At 42.6% G+C, this 22554-nt stretch overlaps 1 protein-coding gene across 1 annotated transcript in view; it reads right to left on the reverse strand.

Moving 5' to 3' along the window:
• brsk2a (BR serine/threonine kinase 2a) overlaps nt 1–22554 on the reverse strand; it is a 557365-nt gene that overhangs the window by 94250 nt on the left and 440561 nt on the right. Inside the window, exons 6-8 of the mRNA XM_064930639.1 lie at nt 16125–16158; nt 13996–14064; nt 12264–12410 (exon numbers count right to left, since the gene is read on the reverse strand). Coding sequence (XP_064786711.1) covers nt 12264–12410; nt 13996–14064; nt 16125–16158 — 250 coding nt within the window. The remainder of the gene's footprint in view (nt 1–12263; nt 12411–13995; nt 14065–16124; nt 16159–22554) is intronic.

Here is a 22554-nt window from a genome sequence, read left to right on the forward strand (position 1 = left end):
GCGCCAAAAATGTGGAGGCAGAATAGTGTAAAAATGTTTGTGGGTAGCTTAGGCAAGCTCCCATAATACATTTTTGGATATTTCGCAAAGAATACTAAAGGTGTGATATCTACATTTTAGAACTATGATAGAATTAGCAAGATATATTTATTTAATTAAAGTATTTAAAGTTTACCCTGCCCTTGTTTTGTGCGGGATTAATTTTGTGTTACGTGTGTGCGTTAGTTAGGTGTGTTCGTGTTCTGGACCTGGCACCCTGTGTTTTGGGTGGTCCATATATTTCCGCGTCCTGTGTTGTGGGCTTGTTTGTTTGTGCTGGATTAAAGTGCACTTTTTCCCTGTGGAACTCTCTGCGCCTGATTCCTTCCTCACACACCTAGTCCCATGTGACAGAATCCCGCACTCCTACATGGAATCAGCAGGAGCAGCCGCACCTCCTCTCCCATCAATGGAGGAAAGGCTCTTCCATCATATCAGCATTCTCCACAGTATTGGATCGGCGATGGATTGGAGTGGCCTCCCCACCTCATCTCCAGACCCCCTCCACCAGTACCTCCTACCCCTCCTACCGCATCCGGCTCCGGGGCTCTGCGGCTGGCGCTCCCAAGGGAGTATGATGGGACGGCGGCAAGGTATCATGGGTTCCTCCTACAACTTGAATCATAGCTGGCAACTGTTCATCCTACTCTCTCAGGAGAGGAGAGCGTGAGCGTCCTCATCTTCTGTCTGACGGGACGAGCCCTAGAGTGGGCAAATGCAGGGTGGAATGGCCCAGACTCTGCGAGGGATCACTACCGAGTTGAATGGCTGTTCCACCTGCGACAGGACTTTGCCCTGGAGTTCAGGACCTTGGCCGCAGGGTGGAACGACAGGGCTTTGATAGACCATTTCCGATGTAGCCTCAGGGAGGACGTCCGCAGGGAGCTAGCGTGTCGGGACACCACCCTCACGTTGGATGAGCTTATAGACATGTCCATCCATCTTGACAACCCGCTGGCTGCCCGCGGGCGTTCGGAACAGGCTTTGTCGTTTCCACCCTCCATCCCCATGGAGTTAGGGGGTCTGCTTCGAAGGGGACCGAAGGTCGGCGAGGACACACCCGGCGGGTGCTGGAGGAACTCGTCTGGGAGTCGGGAGGGCAGGCGGAGCACTACTCGGGCACCCCAGGTGAGTCAGCACCAGACTCACCCAGAGCTTCCTGTCTGTCATATGTTTGCGTTAACCTCTTTTCCTGGGTTTTCTCCATCTCTACAGCATAAGGCACTAGTCGATTCAGGCGCAGCTGGGAACTTCATGGATCATGGGCTCGCGTTAAGGCTAGGGATTCCCCTTGTGTCGTTAGACCTACCTTTCCCCGTGCACTCTTTAGATAGCCGACCATTAGGGTCAGGAGTGGTCAGAGAGGCAACGGTGCCACTGGACATGGTAACGCAGGGGGGGTCATAAGTAGCGGATTAGTCTGTTCCTTATCGATTCACCTGCGTTTCCAGTGGTGTTGGGAATTCCCTGGCTAGCTCAGCACAACCCGGTGATTTCCTGGCGACAGGGGACTCTTAGAGGGTGGTCAGAGGAGTGTTCGGGTAGGTGTATAGAAGTTGCCGTTGGTGAGACTACGGTGGAGAATCCAGACCAGGTTTCCACCATGCGTATTCCCTCCGAATATGCCGATTTGGTAAAAGTAAAAGGAAAAGTAAAAGGAAGGCGTCACAATTACCACCCCATCATGGAGAGGACTGTGCAATAGACCTCCTGGAGAACGCTGCACTTCCTAGGAGTCACATGTACCCATTGTCCCAGGAGGAGACAGTAGCTATGGAGACATATGTTGCTGAATCGCTGGGACAGGGGTACATTCGGCCCTCCGCATCACCCGTCTCCTCAAGCTTCTTTTTTGTGAAGAAGAAGAAGGAGGGAGGTCTGCGTCCGTGCATTGATTATCAAGGTCTAAATTCTATCACAGTGGGGTTTAGTTACCCACTACCTCTCATCGCTACGGCGGTGGAATCATTTCACGGGGCGCGCTTCTTCACAAAACTGGAGTGCGTATAATCTGGTGCGTATCCGGGGAGGAGATGAGTGGAAAACCGCATTTAGTACTACATCTGGCCATTATGAGTTGAAAAATGGTCCAGCCGCCTTCCAATCCTTCGTAGAAGAGATTCTCTGAGACCTGCTCGGGCAGGGAGTGGTAGTGTACATAGATGACATCTTGATCTATTCTGCCACACGGCGCACGTGTCTCTGGTGCGTAAGGTACTTGGGCAACTGTTGGAGCATGACCTGTATTGCAAGGCAGAGAAATGTGTGTTCTTCAAACAGGCCGTTTCCTTCCTGGGTTATCGTATTTCCACCTCCGGGGTGGTGATGGTCTGTGACGCCGTTAGGTCCGTGCGTAATTGGCCGACTCCGACCACGGTGAAAGAGGTGCAGCGGTTTTTAGGGTTTGCCAATTACTACCGGAGGTTAATCCGGGGTTTTGGTCAGGTGGCTGCTCCCTTTGCCTCACTGCTAAAGGGAGGACCGGTGCTCTAGCGTTAGTCAGCAGAGGCGGGCAGAGCTTTCAGTCGTAGGAGCTGTTCACGGTCTTTAGCGTTCATAGTGGAGGTGAACGCGTCCGAGGCTGGGGCCAGCGCTCGGGCGTGCCACCAAAGCTCCGCACTTGTGCCTTCTTTTCGAGGAAGCTCGGTCCGGCGGAGCTAAACTATGACGTGGGGGACCGGGAGTTGTTAGCTGTAGTCAAGGCTCTGAAGGTGTAGAGACATTGGTTTGAGGGGGCTAAGCACCCTCTTCTCATCTGGACTGACCATCGTAATCTTGAGTATATCCGGGCAGCGAGGAGGCTAAATCCTCATCAGGCAAGATGGGCCATGTTTTTTACCCGGTTCCCAAAACACCAAAGCCGACGTGTTGTCCTGCCTCTTTGATATCGAGGAGCGGTCAGTGTTCGTGGACACACTTATCGGTGGACTTTCTTACCGACCTTCCCCCGTCCCAGGGAGGTACTACGATCCTGGTCGTTGTGGATCGGTTTTCTAAGTCCTGCCGTCTCATCACGTTGCCCGGTCTCCCTATGGCCCTGCAGACTGCGGAGGCCCTGTTTACCCATGTCTTCTGGTACTATGGGGTACCTGAGGACATTGTTTCTGATCAGGGCCCCCAATTCACGTCCAGAGTTTGGAGGGCATTTATGGAGAGACTGGGGATCTCGGTCAGCTTGAACTCGGGTTTTCACCCCGAGAGTAATGGGCAGGTGGAGCGCGTAAACCAGGATGTGGGCAGGTTTCTGCGGTCATATTGCCGGGACCGGCCTGGTGAGTGGGCGAGGTATGTTCCTTGTGCTGAGCTCGCTCAGAACTCCCTCCACCACTCCTCAATGAACATGTCCCCTTTTTAGTGTGTGTTGGGATACCAGCCGGTCCTGGCCCCATGGCATCAGAGCTAGACCGAGGCTCCTGCCATAGAGGAATGGGTACAGTGCTCCAAGGACACCTGTAAAGCCATCCAGGAGTCGCTGGGGAATGGCAGAAGAGGAGCGCTGACCAGCACCACAGTGAGGCCCCTGTGTTTGCACCGGGGGACCAGGTCTGGCTCTCGAACCGAAACCTGCCCCTCCACCTGCCCCGCCGGAAGCTGGGGCCGCCATTTAAAGTCCTGAGGAGAATAAACGAGGTGTGTTACAGGTTACAACTTCCTAGGTATTATCGTATTAACCCCTCATTTCATGTGTCTCTCCTAAGGCCGGTGGTGGCGGGTCCCCTTCAGCAATGTGAGGTGCCTGAGGTCCCTCCGCCCCCCTCTGGACATCGAGGGGTCCCCGGCGTACACAGTACGTGGCATTCTGTTACATACCGTTACAGTAACATCCCTGAGCATCTTTATTCCTGTAGTTCAGAAGGATGACTGTGTCTGTGGTGTGTCTTGGTGGTTTAATACATAATCCACAGCATAATTATTAACTAGACATGCTTAAAGATATATTTGATGTCTGATTTGATATTGTTACCCATCTACCAATCACTGCCCTTCTTTATATGTCACGCCCTGACCATAGTTTGCTTTGCACATTTATGTTTTGTTTGGTCAGGGTGTGATCTGAGTGGGCATTCTATGTTCTATGTCTAGTTTGTCTGTTTCTGTGTTTGGCCTGATATGGTTCTCAATCAGAGGCAGGTGTTAGTCATTGTCTCTGATTGGGAACCATATTTAGGTAGCCTGTTTTGTCATTGTGGGTGATTATCTATGTTATGTTACTTCTTAGCACAGTGTTGCATTAGCGTCACGGTTGTCACTTTGCAGTGTTCAGTTTTCCATTAAAATGACGAACACTTACCACGCCGCATCTTGGTCCGATCCTTACTCCTCTTCAGACGAAGAGGAGGAAATCTGCTGTGACATTATAAAGCTTTCAAAAGGCTCCCTTACAGATGTTTTATGTATTGGGGACAGAGGAAGGGTTAGTCTTTCAAAAATAATGTCAGTCCTTATTATTTCACACAGAGTCCATGTAACATATGTGATTTGTTAAGCCAGATTGTACTCCTGAACTAATTTAGGCTTGCCTAAACAAAGGGGCTGAATAATTATGCAACAACAGTATTGTAATTACCAAATTGTATTAATCATTAATCATTGCTATTATTTTTTTTCTCACTTTGACATTACAAGTATTTTGAGTTCATTGTTGACAACAAATGACAATTAAATAAAGTTATCCCACTTTGCAACACAATAACATTTGAAGAAATACAAGGGGTATGAATACTTTTGCAAGGCACTGTATACGTATAGTGTAATTGATTACTCACAAGTTTCATGAAGAAAAATCAACGTGTCAACTTAAAAACAGCTCCAGGTATATCTTGAATGAATATACTAAATTACAAGTAAAGCGTTTGAAATTGAAGTACATTTTGAATGAGTCTGTTTAAGTTTAATGATAGTGAACATATCGTATACTGAAAAATAATAAATTTGAGGTATCATGTATGTTGCTTAGGATTCAAACCTTCTCAAACAGCCTAGTTCATACTCTTAGAGTAGGTGCTTCCATAATAACGTGATTTGTACTGCATACAAGATAAAGAATTGGATTCTTCACACTCCATAATAAGACATTATCCCATTATGCTACCTTTTCATGCTTTTTGAAATTAAATGAACACACATTTTGCTGGTTTGTCTTGTAGTAATGTGGTGCATGCCCGTTCTTCCTTAAACTTTTATTTTAGCAAAGTATTTAATTGAAAAATATATATCATAATAACATCCTTTTTTGGTAAGAAGGTGCCCAGCATAAAAAACGGTGGTGGTGTGTTGGACACAGTATCTCAGATAGAGAGAGCCTGTCTGCATCCCTGATTTCTGTAACTGTTAACTTACCTGTGTAATTTTGAATTCAGCTCAAATATGGTCCTGTTATATCAATTGCTATGCTAATCCTCGGTCAAAATAGTATGTAAATGAAAGTTATTTTAGCACTTGTATGTTACTTTAGAAATAAAGATTGCAATACAACAATTAAACACATTTACAATAGGCCTATATCTAAAAATATATACAGCCAAATTATATACAGTGACATATGGTGCTGTGAAAATGTATTTGCCCCCTGATATTCTCTATTTTTGCATATATTTGAATGTTATTGGCTCTTCAACCAAAACCTAATAATAGATAAAGGGAACCTGAGTTTACAAATAACAAAAGAAATGTATACATATTTTATTTATGTAATTAACAAAGTTATGCAACACCCAATTCCCTGTGTGGAAAAGTACAGTCATTTCCCCGTAATACTCCATAACTGGTTGTGCCACCTTTAGCTGCAATGACTGCAACCAAATGCTTGTTGTAGTTGTTGATCAGTCTGTCACATCGCTGTGGAGGACTTCTGGCCCACTCTTATATGCAGAACTGCTTTAAAACTGCGACGTTCGTGGGTTTTCAAGCATAAACTGCTCATTTCAAGTCCTGCCACAACATCTCAATTGGGATTAGGTCTGGACTTTGACTAGCCATCCAAAACTTCAAATTTGTTGCTTTTTAGACATTTTCATGTAGACTTAATTGTGTGTTTTGGATTATTGTCTTGTGCAGAAGAGAGGGTAATTTGGTCACTTGACTGCAGGAAAGTGTTTTAAGTAACCTTCTGTCTTACGTAACCATATCATATCATATCATACCAAACCTAACATATTATACTAAAATCAGTGCCCCAGCTTTATGTTTACCATGATACGTCGAGTCTGAGACCAGACTGGCACACAGTCTGTCTTGCAAGCAGTGGTTATGAGTGATATTGTTGTTGTACCATATGCAGCCCCCTGAATAAGTTTCACTTTTGCATGGCGACTTCAGATTTTCTGTGAACATACTGAAAATAACTTCACAATGTGTTGATCCGTCAGCACAAATTTGGATTATAAAAATGACAAGACTGCAGAGAAAGAGTTTGTACTGGAGCTGGAATTTATTCTACACGTTTGATCTCTCTTTCTAAAATTATCCACCGCCATTGTTGCAACCCTTGTTACCAGTCTGTTCAACCTCTATTTTGTTTCGTCCGAGAACCCTCTTCAAAGGGGGTGACACTCTAGACCCAAACTGTTACAGACCTATATCCATCCTGCCCTGCCTTTCTAAAGTCTTTGAAAGCCAAGTTAATAAACAGATCACTGACCATTTCGAATCCCACACAATCCCAAACTCTCCTTCCAGACTCATATCAAACATCTCCAATCCAAAATCAAATCTAGAATCGGCTTTCTACTTCACAACAAAGCCTCCTTCACTCACGCCACCAAACTCACCCTATTAAAACTGACTATCCTACCGATCCTCGACTTCGGCGATGTCATCTACAAAATAGCTTCCAATAATCTACTCAGCAAATTGGATGTAGTCTATCACAGTGCCATCCGTTTAGTTACCAAAGCGCCTTACACCAGTCACCACTGCAACCTGTATGCTCTAGTCGGTTGGCCCTCGCTACATATTTGTCGCCAGACCCACTGGCTCCAGGTCATCTAGAGGTCTATGCTAGGTAAAGCTCTGCCTTATCTCAGCTCACTGGTCACGATAACAACACCCACCCATAGCATGCGCTCCAGCAGGTACGTATATCTCACTGGTCATCCCCAAAGCCAACACCTCCTTTGGCCGACTTTCCTTCCAGTTCTCTGCTGCCAGTGACTGGAACAAATTGCAAAAATCACTGAAGGTGGAGACTTTTATTTCCCTCACAAACTTTAAACAACAGCTATCTGAGCAGCTAACCGATTGCTGCAGCTGTACATAGTCCATCTGTAAATAGCCCACACAATCTACCTCCCTCATCCCCATATTGTTTTAATTTTCTTTGCTGCTCTTTTGCACACCAGTATCACTACTTACACACCATCATCTGCTCATCATCATCTGCTCATCTATCACTCCAGTGTTAATCTGATATAGTGTAATTCCTTCGATACTATGGCCTATTTACTGCCTTACCCCTCATGCTTTTTGCACACACTGTATATAGACTTTCTTTTTTTCTATTGTGTAACTGACTGTACTCTTGTTTATTCCATGTGTGTTGTTGTTTCTGTCACACTGCTTTGAATTCACCTTTATCAGTGGAACAGCCATTGCGTCGCAGTTGTAAATGAGAACTTGTTCTCAAAAGCTACTATGACAGAAGAGAGTGTTTATTCCATGTTTAAATAAACTGCTTTGCTTTATCTTGGCCAGGTCGCAGTTGTAAATGAGAACTTGTTCTCAACTAGCTTACCTGTTTAAATAAAGGTGATATATATATATATATATTTTATCCTGTCATTCAAGTCTGATAAATTGATGCTAGCTTAGCATGCACAAATGTTGTTCTGTTTACATGTGTGTTTGGGATTCAACCCTTTACTATATGTGGTAGCTTACTGTTTCTTAACAAAACAATTTGTTTTCTCTGCTATGGTTTGTGTGGTCTTGGTTGCTCTTTGAGGAAATGTAGCGCAGTGTTGGTCCTAACTTTCTGATTTCTAACTACCTCATCTTACCATAGCTTGGCCGGTGCAATGCGAATGAACATGAGTAGAGTGGAAGTTTCCCAAAGTTAGGTTGTTTTAAACTTAACATAACTAACTAGATACGTTGTGTGTAAGGATGTATGATCTTTTGTGGCAGATGAACTTGCCATGCAGTACATGTTAGCAAACATTAGAATCATACTTTGGCAAAGATTACTTAGCTAACTAAAGTTAATTGGTTATCATAGCAGCCAAGGACGATTGCTAGTTTATTTGTGAATATTTGTTTGTGCTCCGATTACACGTGTTTGTTTAGAAGTGTTTTGATCAACAGTTTACGCATGATGACTTCCGACCTGATGGACTGTAGACGCAAGCTACTGTTAGCTATGTAATTAGCTAGTTGGCTACCTAGCTAATCAAAATATATGTTTGCATTTGTTGATTCACTTCTTATGACTGGCATCATGGCGCAAGCAACTGTGATGTTGCTGAGCAACCAACCTGGTATTAGAACTCTGAAATTATTCTGAAAAAAAAGATGTTAGCATTGTCATAAACACAACAAAAAGGTAGCACATTGTTGTTTCTTAACTGACAGGAATGTGCACGTGGGAGCGATAAAATGATACATTTAATAAAAACTGTTGCACCTACAAATGTAGTCAATCCGGCAATGGTCACTTTATGAACTAGTTGTAATCCAATGTCTAGAATTGAGGTAAAAATAAAGGTAGGTAGAATTAAGCAAGAAATACTCTTAAAAAATCAATTGCTAACAACCCTGTTCAAAAATCCGGTATGTGGTTCTCGGTAACAGCCAGACGGCTCAAGAAGGGAGGAGGAGAGTGTTGTGTACCTCAAATCAAGATGATTTCATTGAGATTGGTGTCATATTATCCTAGATATGATGGTAGGGAGTTTTGAATTTAACACTGAGCTTCAATCAAAGACTATAATGCTAAAAGACTGTAAATAAGTGTATTGAAGGCAGATGATAGCATATTTATAGTATACTAAAATAAAAACTAATTAATATAAAGTACACTTTTAATAAGTGTGTTGAAGTGTAATGATAGTATATTTATAGTAAACTTAAGACAAACTAGAAGAGTTTCATATTTGAAGTATACTATTATTATATCATTTTTTTTTTATATTTAACCTGTTCACGTGCGAGTTCCAACTATCTCTAAATGTCACTCCCAGCACACATGTTGTTATGCACGTGATGACAGAAATGCACGCACTGTTCCAAAATGTGATTTTTACGCAACAGGACAGTTAACCAAATGAACCCTCAAACCAAGACACACTGCCTGCTAATGTTTCAAATTTTTCTCTAACAAGTTATACAATGTTTTTTATTTTCTAACAACAGTTTGACTTGAGGTGTGTTCAGCCTCATTAATTGACATAGAAGTAGCCCATAGACAATTTATGTTTGAGGCTTTACTGAGCGGGACAAACTTTTCACTTTTATGAGAGCCCAGACACTTCAGCAGTGTTTCCTCAGATCAAGTATGCAGATATTTTTCCCCATGGCACATTTTCTGGCTGGTGCTCGCATTGCCTTAATTGCTGTTTTCATTACAAATAATAACTTTGGACATGTTTGGGTTCCTATCAAAGGAAGTACCTTATTTTCTTGTGGTTTCTTTTGTGGCATACCGTATGTACAGTCCTTCGGAAAGAATTCCATTGAGGATTTCCTACGCTGGACAACTTGTTACAGCTGTTGATGAGTTATTGATAGTAATCTTCCAAAAAATGTAATGTCATTACATTAAGATATAAGGGGAGATTCAAAACCTGCACTGAGTGTACAAAACCTTAAGGACACCAGCTCTTTTCATTACATAGACTGACCAGGTGAATCCAGGTGAAAGCTACGATCCCTTAATGATGTTAATTGTTAAATCCACTTCAATCAGTGTAGACGAAGGGTAAAAGACAGGTTAAGGAATGATTTTTATGCCTTCAGACAATTGAGACAATGACTGTGTATGTGTGCCATTCAGAGGGTGAATGGGCAAGATAAAATATTTAAGTGCCTTTGAATGGGGTATGGTAGCTACCACACCCTGATCTGTTACAGCTGTCCTTGTGATTGTCTCCACCCCCTCCAGGTGTCGCTTATTTTCACCGGTGTCTTTCTGGGGCAGAAAGACAGGACACACAGATCCCTGTGTGTCCTGTCTTTTTGTCCCAGTTTGTCTTGTGTGTTTCCAAGTCAACCAGCGGTTTTCCCGTTCTCCTTCTTTTTGCATTTTCCTTTTTCTAGTCCTCCCGGTTTTGACCCTTGCCTGTTTCTGGACTTTGTTCCCGCCTGCCTGACCATTCTGCCTGCCTTGACCACTAGCATGTCTGCCACTCTGTACCTCCTGGACTCTGATCTTGTTTTGACCTTTTTGCCTGTCCACAACCATTCTCTTGCCTACCCCTTTGATTTAATAAACATTGTAAGACTCCAACCATCTGCCTCCTTTGTTTGCATTTGGGTCACGCCTTGTGCAATGACAGTTGAAGGTGCCAGGCACACTGGTTTGTGTCAAGAACTGCTATGCTAGTGGGTTTTTCACACTCAATATTTCCCCTTGTGTATCAAGAATGGTGGTTAACTACCCAAAGGACATCCAGCCAACTTGACACAACTGTGGCCACTGGCCAGAATTCCTATGGAACACTTTCAACACCTTGTAGAGTCCATGCCCCAATGAATTGAGGCTGTTCTGAGGGAAAGGGGTGGGGGGGGGTGCAACTCAATAGTCGGAAAGTATCCTTAATGTTTTGTACACTCAGAGTGAATTGATATTGATCATCAGTTGGTGTCTGCTTGATTTACAGCAGGGTCTAGTTAGATTTAACAGATAAAGCATTAAGATAATGGGTTCATGTTTTCATACGTTTTTGTGCCTGGGATTGGACATCGGGTCTACTGTGTACAAGTGTGTAGGATAGACTATTGTACAACACTCAACACTATTCCTATAAATTATTCGGCATACAATGACAACAAATTACATTGCGTAGTGGGCTTATTCACAATATGACCTGGCAATGAAATAACATGATAAATGCATTTTGTTTTCCATGTTACATACGCAATTTTAAACAATACCAGTGGCTTGAAGTAGCCTAATTAAACTTGAATTATTAGCTCAGAAATTCAAGCACTGGAATAGGCCTATCTTGAAAATCAGACATTTCCTCAATTTGGTGCTTGAAAAGTCCTTATATTAAATTATTGTAGCCAATTTATAAGTTCTCCTGCTCCCTTTTAATTATGTGCAATTGAATTTTATATCCCTTTTTGAGAGATTTAGTTTGTTTTCCACCGCTTCAATTCAGTCTTGAGCTACTCTGTTGCGGTAAAACCATGGGTGGATCTAATGTTGGCTTCAACTTGGATTTCCATACAAATCCATTCCCCCCAAAATAACCAGTTTTTTTTTAACCTGTAGAATTATATGAATGATATTGAGGTTGTGGTCCTTGAAAAGGACAATTATGTGGTGAAAGTCCTTGAATTTGACTTGCCAATGTCTGTATGAACCCTGCTTAAATAATTTATAGTCCTAGTTTATGGGTCAATTAATGGGTTAATTTATTGGTCAATTTGCATATTCACATATTCACAAGTACAGATGTGGAACTGCATGACTATAAAGAAGGTTTGCTTGGCAGAATGAAGGTTGTATTAGCAAATTCAGTGAACGACTACTGGCATCATGTTTCCCTCCGAGCCAAGCGTGGGGTGGTAGGGTGGCCTAGAGGTTAGAGAGGTGGAACAATAGCCGGGGTGATTGCTGCTTCAAGCCCTAGGCTGTAAAATAGCAGGAACTGAACTGACAACCAGAGGGCTACTGGTCCCTGTTCCCAGGTACCATTCAATATCACTGTGCCCTTAATCAAGGCAGCTAACCACTCAGGTACAGACTGGCCATAGGGTAGTTCTGGCAAATGCCAGATGGGCTGGTCCCTCTTAAGCCAAGTGGGCTGTTAAAATAGTTTGTTAGCTTTTTTGGCCCAGAATAGCCATTTTAATAGTGGGGGTTTCAAAGGGGAAAATGGTCCGGTGTGGGGTCCTTGAGAGGAAGAAATGCCTGTAACCCTTGAAATTGCTTTGCACCTGATGCTGTGCTAATCCCATGTTCATTGTGTAAGGTTGCTGACCTATTGTGACAGCAAAATCATTAGGCCAAAGCAAAAAAATCTCTCTGAGCCCGTGTTTAAACAACCAAGCATTTAACTGACCGTTAGCCGTTTGGTGGCGTCTACCTCGATCATGCCCCGGAGGAGGTTCTGACAGTCTGGGGGTATGAAGTGGGGCATATGGAACACTCCTAGCTTCACCTTCTCCAGCAGGTTCCTCAGATTGTCATCATCAAATGGAAGGGCACCCTGAGAGGGGGGGGATGAAGGAGACCAGAAAGGGGGTAGGGGGAGAGACAGGGGAAAGAGGGAAGTAGAGGGTGGCAAAGTTATGAGGCAAAGTTGCCATCAGACCAAACGTGTTAACTTAGAACACAATGGCTGAGAGTTCATCAAAAACATCAAGCGATGGCAAGGAAATAAAATAACAAGACTCCCCAAAACAAAAACAACTGAGTTTCTGACATGATGCAGCAACATTCCAATTAGTGAGATTTGCCCTCCAACGTGATGCTAAATAAATAATAAACGGGTAAACAGAGAAGAGGGCTGCAGTGTTAATAATTACTCTGCCTTCTCTCTCTTTCCACCTCCCTACTTTAACACTCACAACCATTTATCAAGACGGACTGACACCCTGCAGATGTGGTTGTTTAATATACAACAGGAACATCAAGAATACGAGAGAGAGAAGGAAGGAGAGAGAGAAAGACAGAGATGGGGAAGACTTGTGTAACAAATTAACTGCAGGGGAATGAGAGTGTCTCATCCAATCCAACAAATGGTTCTCTCCTAGCCAGCAACAGGACAGAGGGAGCCCAGATTAAGCACAGCTCGACAGGAGAGAGAGAGCATTCATTTACACTCAAACAAATGGAAATACACTTTGTTTGGAAGGTGGAAAGTAAAGAAATTGATAAAGATAATGACAAACCAAATCATATGTGAATAGAAAGAGAACGGGACTTAGAAGTTGCATCGGCACTTGTCGCTCTTTGTTTAAGTGGCCTGGTGTAACACATGCATGAATGTGCACGCACGCACGCACACACACGAACACCAACCCACCAACACATATGCATGCACATGCACACACACACACACACAGTGGTCTGTGGCCAAAAAACAGTCAGTCTGAGTTAGTATTTATTTCAGTAAGCAGAGTGTCTGTGTGGCTGTATCCATTATTCATTGTGGAGGGACGTGGAGAATCTACAGTCCTAGATTATGAAATAAGGCACCAGGCTGCAGGGCCTTCTATATTATAGCCAAAACACAGGGAGAGAATGGGAGGCTAACTGGGCCAAACAAAGTAGTCCCTATGTGTAACGGATGTGAAACGGCTAGCTAGTTAGCGGTGGTGCGCGCTACTAGCATTTCAATTGGTGACGTCACTTGCTCTGATACCTTGAAGTAGTGGTTCCCCTTGCTCTGCAAGGGCCGTGGCTTTTGTGGAGTGATGGGTAACGATGCTTCGAGGGTGACTGTAGTTGATGTGTGCAGAGGGTCCCTGGTTCGCGCCCGGGTATGGGTGAGGGGACGGTTTAAAGTTATACTGTTAAATATGGTCAGGCAAGAAAAGACCAAAGTGCTCAGATGATATTGTTGTTGCGCTAGTATATCTAAGGTTGGGGTCAGGATTTTTGTCCATTCCATTAGTAATCCATTAGCTAGTAATCCAAGTCATGCGTTGTGCTTGTTGAACCAGCCACCAGTGCACTCTGATGTATGCAAGCGAATATTGTTTCTGTACGTCTCTTGCTGGTGGCAAATCCAATTTCCCCTTGTGGGATTAATAGTTTATTCAATTCAAAGGGTGAACATTGACACTCACCACCAATAGGGCAAAGAGGATGACCCCACAGCTCCACACATCTGCTTTTCTGCCGTCATACTTCTCCCCCTAAGAGAGAGAGAAAGACAAAGAGAGAGAAAAAAATTAAGAGAAATATAGGAATTTTTAAGTGAAGGCTAATATCTCAGAGGAGGATCATGGATCAACCTCATTTGGGGTAATTCCGAGTTAAGGGAATGTAATTCCCTTTTTATGCACTTTTCTCTCTACGTGTATTCTTAGGCATGAGAATAGCACCCGTTATTTGTTTGGGGTGGAGATCAAACAAAAGAAGGTGTGGTGGAGGTGACCTTGATTTAAATCCCTCATAATTCCACCACCGTTACTCGTGATGAAACAATGAATAAGGTCAAGCAACCTGTCAGTTTCAAATGGAACGTCTACTTTTTTTCGATAGAAATTAGACAATTCTCCATGCACTGTAATTTACAAATAAGATAAGAGCTATTGATATAATAAGAGCTATTGATATGAGCTAGGTAAATTATACTGAAAAAACATATAAACGAAACATGCAATTTTTTTGATTTTACTGAGTTTACTCAGTTCATATAAGTTGATTGAAATAAAACAATTGTATTGTCCCCAGCACAAGGTGCACTTGTGTAATGAGCATGCTGTTCAACTTCTTGATATGCCAGACCTGTAAGGTGGGATGGATTATATTAGCAAAGGAGAAATGGTCACTAATAGGGATGTAAAAAATGTGCGCACAAAATTTGAGAGAAGCTTTTTGTGCGTACGGAACATTTCTGGGATTTTTTACTTCAGCTCATGAAACATGGGTCCTACACTTTACATGTTGTGTTTATATTTTTGTTGAGTGTAGTATGCTGTTTGGATAAGGGGATTGTAAATGCATATGATTATTGTTTTAGATCTATTTTACCTTTCGCTGGAGAGAAATGTGAAACCAGTCATGTCAGCAAATGGAAGCATATCAACATATCAGCTTTTCGATAGGGCATTTTATTACATGCTGGCCTTATAATTGCAGGGGTGAAATTTGGAGACCCAAGCTATAGGCTTCTGTAGCCATAAGCAAATGACAGTATAGCGCCAAACCTACCGAGTTTATTTATGATTTCTAGAATGTTTTAATATGACCAGACTTATCACTGTATTTATCACTATCAGTAGCCACAGTCAGCTACCCACATAGCCTACATTTTATAACTGTCACTTTAGTGTTAGGTTCCTTACATTTTGCAACATTCCATTCCATTGTCGGTTTACCTTTCTTTCCTCTGTCACGTTCATGTGGTTGTTCCTGAGGATCCCTAGCAAAAGGGGATCGTATTAGGCTAGCGCAACCCCTGTTGTACACTTGTCTCACCTTCAAATATATTTTTTAATTTGGTTTTATTTATTTTTATTGAACCTTTATTTAACTAGGCAAGTCAGTTAAGAACAAATTCTTATTTACAATGACGGCCTACCCCGGCCAAACCCGGACGACGCTGGGCCAATTGTGAGCCACCCTATGGGACTCCCAATCACAGCCGGATGTGATACAGCTGGATGTGATACAGCCTGGATTCAATCCAGACTGTCTGTAGTGATGCCTCAAGCACTGAGATTCAGTGCCTTAGACCTGTGCACCACTCGGGAGCCCCAAATAGATTGAACAATTGAATAAGGCTACTTTCAGGATGAACCAAACCAATGTATTCTTGATTCACCAACATATTCTGTGTGTAGCGGCTCTCCAAACTTGAAAAATTATTATTCATAAATACTTTCCCAACCGTAAAGAATATACAAGATCAGAGTATTTTTAAATCTACCATTTGGCGCTGAATAGGACACAAATACAATATGCATGTATTTCTTTCATTGATCCCTAATATTCTGAACCATTTCTATAGAATATTCTAGTGAGTCTGTCAAGAAAACCCTATTGAATGAAAACTCCATGAGAAAATCTGTTGGTCAGCATGTTGGAGGGTTTTCCAATGGTTGAATTCAATTTATTCAGCACGAGCACCTGCATAAGGTAAGTCTGAATGCCAACTACTGAGAAGTGCGTGGGAAAGGCATTCATAGGAAAGGCATACAGTTGCTAGGACTGAATCGTGCCCTTGAAGAGTAAACTAATACATACTCACCCTTATAACCTCTGGGCATGCATAGTGTGGAGATCTGTGAAGAGACACAGAAAACAACATTTATTGGCAAAATTCTACGTGGCAACATCAATGCAAAAAATTCCTACAAAAAACGGTGCATAAGAAACTTTATTCCGTATAGTGCATATAGTGCACTACTGTTGTTTAGAGACAGTTCTGGTCCAAAGTAATTCCCCACCATATTGAATAGGGTGTCATTTGGAACATCCATCGCTTTCACTTTGTTGTCACCCAACGTAGTATGTGATTGTGAAGAAGAAACAATTGATTTTACAGGATCCATCTTTCATCATTAAGTCTTTACTGTGAGTTTTTTAAAATTATTTAACTAGGCAAGTCAGTTAAGAACAAATTCTTATTTTCAGTGACGGCCTAGGAACAGTGAGTGAACTGCCTGTTCAGGGGCAGAACGACAGATTTGTACAGATTTGTACTTGTCAGCTTGGGGGTTTGAACTTGTAACCTTGGTTACTAGTCTGCTGCTCTAACCACTAGGCTACCCTGCCGCCACTGTCTTTCATCAGCAAGTCAATGGGGATTTCTATTATGATGTCACCATATAATAGATTGCAGAGTTGAGACTCGTGTTTTGAGGATACTGTACGTAATGAAGGTGCCAGTTGAGGACTTGTGACACTCTATGTACTTGTCCTCTTGCTCAGTTGTGCACCGGGGCCTCCCACTCCTCTTTCTATTCTGGTTAGAGCCAGTTTGCGCTGTTCTGTGAAGGGAGTAGTCCACCGCGCTGTACGAGATCTTCAGTTTCTTGGCAATTTCTCGCATGGAATAGCCTTCATTTCTCAGAACAATAATAGACTGATGAGTTTCAGAAGAAAGTTCCTTTGTTTCTGGCCATTTTGAGCCTGTAATCAAACCCACAAATGCTGATGCTCCAGATACTCAACTAGCCTGTTTTATTGCTTCTTTAATCAGAACAACAGTTTTCAGCTGTGCTAACATGATTGCGAAAGGGTTTTCTAATGGTCAACTAGCCTTTTAAAATGATAAACTTGGATTAGCTAACACAACGTGCCATTGGAACACAGGAGTGATGGTTGCTGATAATGGAACTCTGTATGCATATGTAGATAGTCAATAAAAAAATCTGTCATTTCCAGCTACAATAGTCATTTACAACATTAACAACGTCTGCACTGTATTTCTGATCAATTTGATGTTATTTTAAATGGACAATTTAAAAAAAATGTATTTAAAAAACAAGGACATTTCTAAGTGACCCCACAGTTTTAAAAGGTAGTGTACCTGTATATTCAATGTATGTAATGGATATATATGAGTAGAAAATGCTTGAGGAAACATTTGTTCTTACAGTCTCCAAAGAAGGATGGATTTTTTTAAATGGCCATGATTTCTTACCCTGTACGCAAGGGTTCCACTAAACAGATTTTTCCAACAATCTGGTCAAGTCAGACTAGTTACACAATCAAGGAGCAGAAGAAAGAAGTATGCATTGTTAGAGAATATTAGTGTACTGTATTTGAATAGGACCAGTGTTTGCATATGGATGCTAGCTGTAAGTCAAATCAACAGACTCATGCGACCTCAACTAGGACCTTGCTCATTAGGGCACGCAACAGAAAATGTTTTGATGACTGCCTGTTTGTCTGTTTTCTTCTGTTTGGTGCCTAATAAACACAACCCAGCGAGGTGACATCTAGGTGACGTTTGCCCTCCCACCACTCCTGTTCCTGTATTGCATCGTCTAACTAGCAGGATATTGGATCCTACTGAAAGCTTCTATCACAGGCCTGTAAACACAGAGCCCATTAGCTGCCCATGAATAACACCACTGACAGCTGAACTTCCTGCCTGACGCACTGTCAGGTGTGCTGATAATGAACCTCGCCACCGGGCCGATGGTGTTCGGCAATAATGCAAACAAGCACCTTATGCAAATACGTCCGTCGTGATTGCAGATGTCATACTGCATTATGCAAATGATTGAGAGAGAACACCCACTCGCTGATACACTAGGTTAAGCCGAGGCAAATGTCAAAACACACAAAACATCAGAGAAGCCTGGGTGAATGGGAGCTGATTATCTACGTACGTAGGTGGCTTGCAGGGAATCTTAGGAACAGAGAACTACAAATAATTTGTATTTTTTGTTTTGAGATGGATATTAATTTGTCAATACAAGGACAGCTGTGGAATTTTTCTGTGTCCACTAATCTCCACTCTTCTCTCCGGACCTGGGATGAAAGACTCATCAAATACTTTGAGCCTGCTTGGAGTGTCAGATGGCCGATGTTTGCAGTTTTCATTTATTAAAATCCTTACGAGTCGATTGACCCACCCATGCGCCAATTTAATTAACATATTAACAGATTCCCCATTATAAATTCAAGATAGAGATATCTGTTTTTTGCATTGGTTGCGTCCCAATCCACCACCTCCGCCTATGTCCGCATCACGCATTTGCGGTGGAAAGTGGTTAGCGTGTTGGGCTATTGACCGAAGAATTTAATCTTGGTTTCATCAGACCAGAGAATCTTCTTTCTCACAGTGTGAGAGTCCTTAGAGGCATTTTGTCAAACTCCAAGCTGGCTGTCATGTGCCTTTTCCTGAGGAGTGGCCTCCTTCTGGCAACTCTACCATAAAGGCCTTATTGGTGGAGTGCTGCAGAGATGGTTGTCCTTCTGGAAAGTTCTCCAATTTCCACAGAGGAACTCTGGAGCTCTGTCAGAGTGACCATTGGGTTTTGACCAAGGCCTTTCTGCCCCGATTGCTCAGCTTGCCAGGCAGCAAACTCTAAGAAGCGTCTTGGTGTTTCCAAACTTCTTACATTTAAGAATGATGGAGGCCACTGTGTTCTTGGGGACATTCAATGCTGCTGAAACGTTTTGGTACCCTTCAGTGGCTCTACCCTTGGTACCCTTCGGAGCTCTACGGATAATTCCTTCGACCTCATGGCTTGGTTTTTGGTGTGGCATGCACTGTTAACTGTGGGACCTTATATAGACAGGTGTATGCCTTTACAAAATATGTCCAATAAAGTATACTAAAAAGTGTTAAGTGATGCCTAGAAGGCCGGTAACTTAGACCTCCGGAGCTGATGAACGAAATGAGTAGCAGTACCGGGAGGATCCATGACAATGCAAGTGGTATCTCGCTCTCTCTTTATCTCTGCCAAGCATTTCCCTTAGATTTTGTTTTGTAGGTAAGATAGAAAGGCCCCTAAAGCAACTGCCAGGGCTGGCCACAAGAACATTTGCTATATAACAGTAGAATAGACATGGCTGAGATAATATGGTTGGAGTATAATTGTTTTGATATTTCTAGGGATTTTCAGTGAACGGACAAAGAGTTGACAGCTAGCTTCTTGTCAAACATTCTCTATTGTCTACTTGCCTTTTCTCAGAACGAACACACAAACCACACACACACATGCGCGCACACACACACACACACACACACACACACACACACACACACACACACACACACACACACACACACACACACACACACACACACACACACACACACACACACACACACACACACACAAGCAGGTAGCCAGGCTGGCACACACACATGCAGTACCAGTCAAAAGTCTGAACACACATACTCATTCAAGGGTTTTTCTTTATTTTTAATATTTTCTACATTGAACAATAATAGCAAAGACATCAAAACTACGAAATAACACATGTAATCATGTAGTAACCTAAAAAGTGTTAATCAAATCAAAATATATTTTATATTTGAGATTTTTCAAAGTAGCCACCCTTTGCCGTGATGACAGCTTTGCACACTCTTGGCATTCTCTCAACCAGCTTCATGAGGTAGTCACCTGGAATGCATTTCAATTAACAGGTGTGCCTTGTTAAAAGTTAATTTGTGAAATGTCTATCCTTCTTAATGCGTTTCAGCCAATCCGTTGTGTAGTGACAAGGTAGGCATGGTATACAGAAGCACTATAAGTTCATATTATTGCAAGAATATCTCAAAAAAGCAAAGACAAATGACAGTCCATCATTATGTTAAGACACGAAGGTCAGTCAGTACAGAAAAAGTCAAGAACTTTTAAAGTTTCTTCTAGTGCAGTCGCAAAAACCATCAAGCGGTATCATGAAACTGGCTCTCATGAGGACCGCCACAAGAAAGGAAGACCCAGAGTTACCTTTGCTGCAGAAGATAAGTTCATTAGAGTTACCAGCCTCAGAAATTGCAGCCCAAATAAATGCTTCAAAGAACTCAAGTAACAGACACATCTCAACAATAACTCTTCAGATGAGACGGTGTGAATCAGGCCTTCATGGTCAAATTGCTGCAAAGAAACCACTACTAAAGGACACCAATTAGAAGAAGAGACTTGCTTGGGCCAAGAAACACGAACAATGGGCATTGGACCGGTGGAAATCTGTCCTTTGGTCTGAAGTGTCCAAATTTGAGATTTTTGATTCCAACCTCCGTGTCTTTGTGAGATAGAGTAGGTGAACAGATGATCTCTGCATGTGTGGTTCCCACCATGAAGCATGGAGGAGGAGGTATGATATTGTGGTGGTGCATTGCTGGTGACGCTGTCTGTGATTTATTCAGAATTCAATGCAAACTTAACCAGCATGGCTACCACAGCATTCTGCAGGGATACGCCATCCCATCTGGTTTGTGCTTAGTGGGACAGTCATTTGTTTTCCAACAGGACAATGAACCAACACACCTCCAGGCTGTGTAAGGGCTTTTTGTCCAAGAAGGAGAGTGATGGAATGCTACATGAGATGACCTGGCCTCCACAATCACCTGATGTCAACCCAATTGAGATGGTTTGGGATGATTTGGACCGCAGAGTGAAGGAATAAAACCAAACAAGTGCTCAGAATATGTGGGAACTCCTTCAAGACTGTTCCAGGTGAAGCTGGCTGAGAGAATGCCAAGAGTGTGCAAAGCGATCATCAAGGCAAAGGATGGGTATTTTGAAAAATCAAAAATCAAAACTATATTTTGATTTGTTTTTTTTTGGGCTAGACGTGCCCACCTCGACAACATCCGGTGAAATTGCAGTGCACGAAATTCAAAATACAAAAATCATAATATTAAACATTCATGAAAAAAAACAAGCGTCATACATCATTTAAAAGTTTCACTTCTTGTTAATTCAACCACTTTGTCAGATTTCAAAAAGGCTTTACGGCGAAAGCGTACCATGCGATTATCTGAGGACACCTGTCATGTCTTATTATGTCTGTTCCTGTCCTTTCTCTTCACTCTGTCTCTCTCTGCTGGTCTTATTAGGTTACCTTCTCTTTCTCTCCTTCTCCAGCTGTTCCTCATCTCCCCTAACTAGCTCATTCACCCTTTCCCCACCTGTTCCCTTTTTTCCCTCTGATTAGGTCTCTATTTCTCTCTCTGTTCCTGCTACTTTCGGTGTCAGATTCTCGTTTGTGTTTCTCATGCCAGAAGCAAGCTATCGTCTCGTTTGCTTCCTCCTAGTCCTATCCTGTCGGAGTCTGCCTGGCAGGTGCATCCTGCACTCTACTAACTATCTTTTGTTTGCACCGTGTCCAGTTCATCATATGCTACGTGTGATCAGCTACCACCGTTCCTCTGTGACCCGCACCGACCCAGAGCGACCTGCAGCCTGTCGCCGCTACCCAGCTATTCATCAGAGGGACTTTATGTTTCATTTGTCACCCTCTCTGCGGGTATTCTATTGTGCCATTGACAACGTCGGAAGAGGATCTATGCCATTCCTGTTTTTTCATTAAAAGAACTCTGTTTCTGTTAAAACCGCTTTTGGGTCTTCACTCAAGTACATAACAACACCGCCCCGCATACAAAACATTAAAAACATTTTCCAAACCAGCAGAGGCATCACAAAAGTCAGAAATAGCAATAAAATAAATAATAAATCACCACCTTCCTCTGTTTGCAATCCCAAGGGTCCCAGCTACATAACAAATGGTTGTTTTGTTCGATAAAGTCCTTCTTCATATCCCACGAAAGTCAGTTTAGTTGGCGCGTTTGATTCAGTAATCCACCTGTTCCACTCGTTCAAAATGCATAGAAAGGAATCCCAAAATGTACAAATAAACTTTGTCCAAACAAGTCAAACAACGTTTCTAATCAATCCTCAGGTACCCTAATATGTAAATAAACAATCAAATTGAAGATGGATGATAGTGTGTTCAATACCAAAGATGAATAACGAAGTGCGCGCCCTTGTCCATGCGAGCCACAAAACTACAGTCAAAATGCGAGCCACCTTGAAAAACTACAAATTCTAGCTACTTTAAAAAAAACAATCCTGAAACACTTTCTATAGACTGTTGACATCTAGTGGAAGCCATTGGAACTGCAATCTGGGAGGATTTCCTTAGATTTTCCCATAGACAGGCATTTCAATGGGTGGTCACCTCAAAAATGGATTATGCCACCTGTGGTT

Source organism: Oncorhynchus masou, chromosome 22, assembly GCF_036934945.1.
Source record: "Oncorhynchus masou masou isolate Uvic2021 chromosome 22, UVic_Omas_1.1, whole genome shotgun sequence".
Classification (NCBI taxonomy): Eukaryota; Metazoa; Chordata; class Actinopteri; order Salmoniformes; family Salmonidae; genus Oncorhynchus; species Oncorhynchus masou.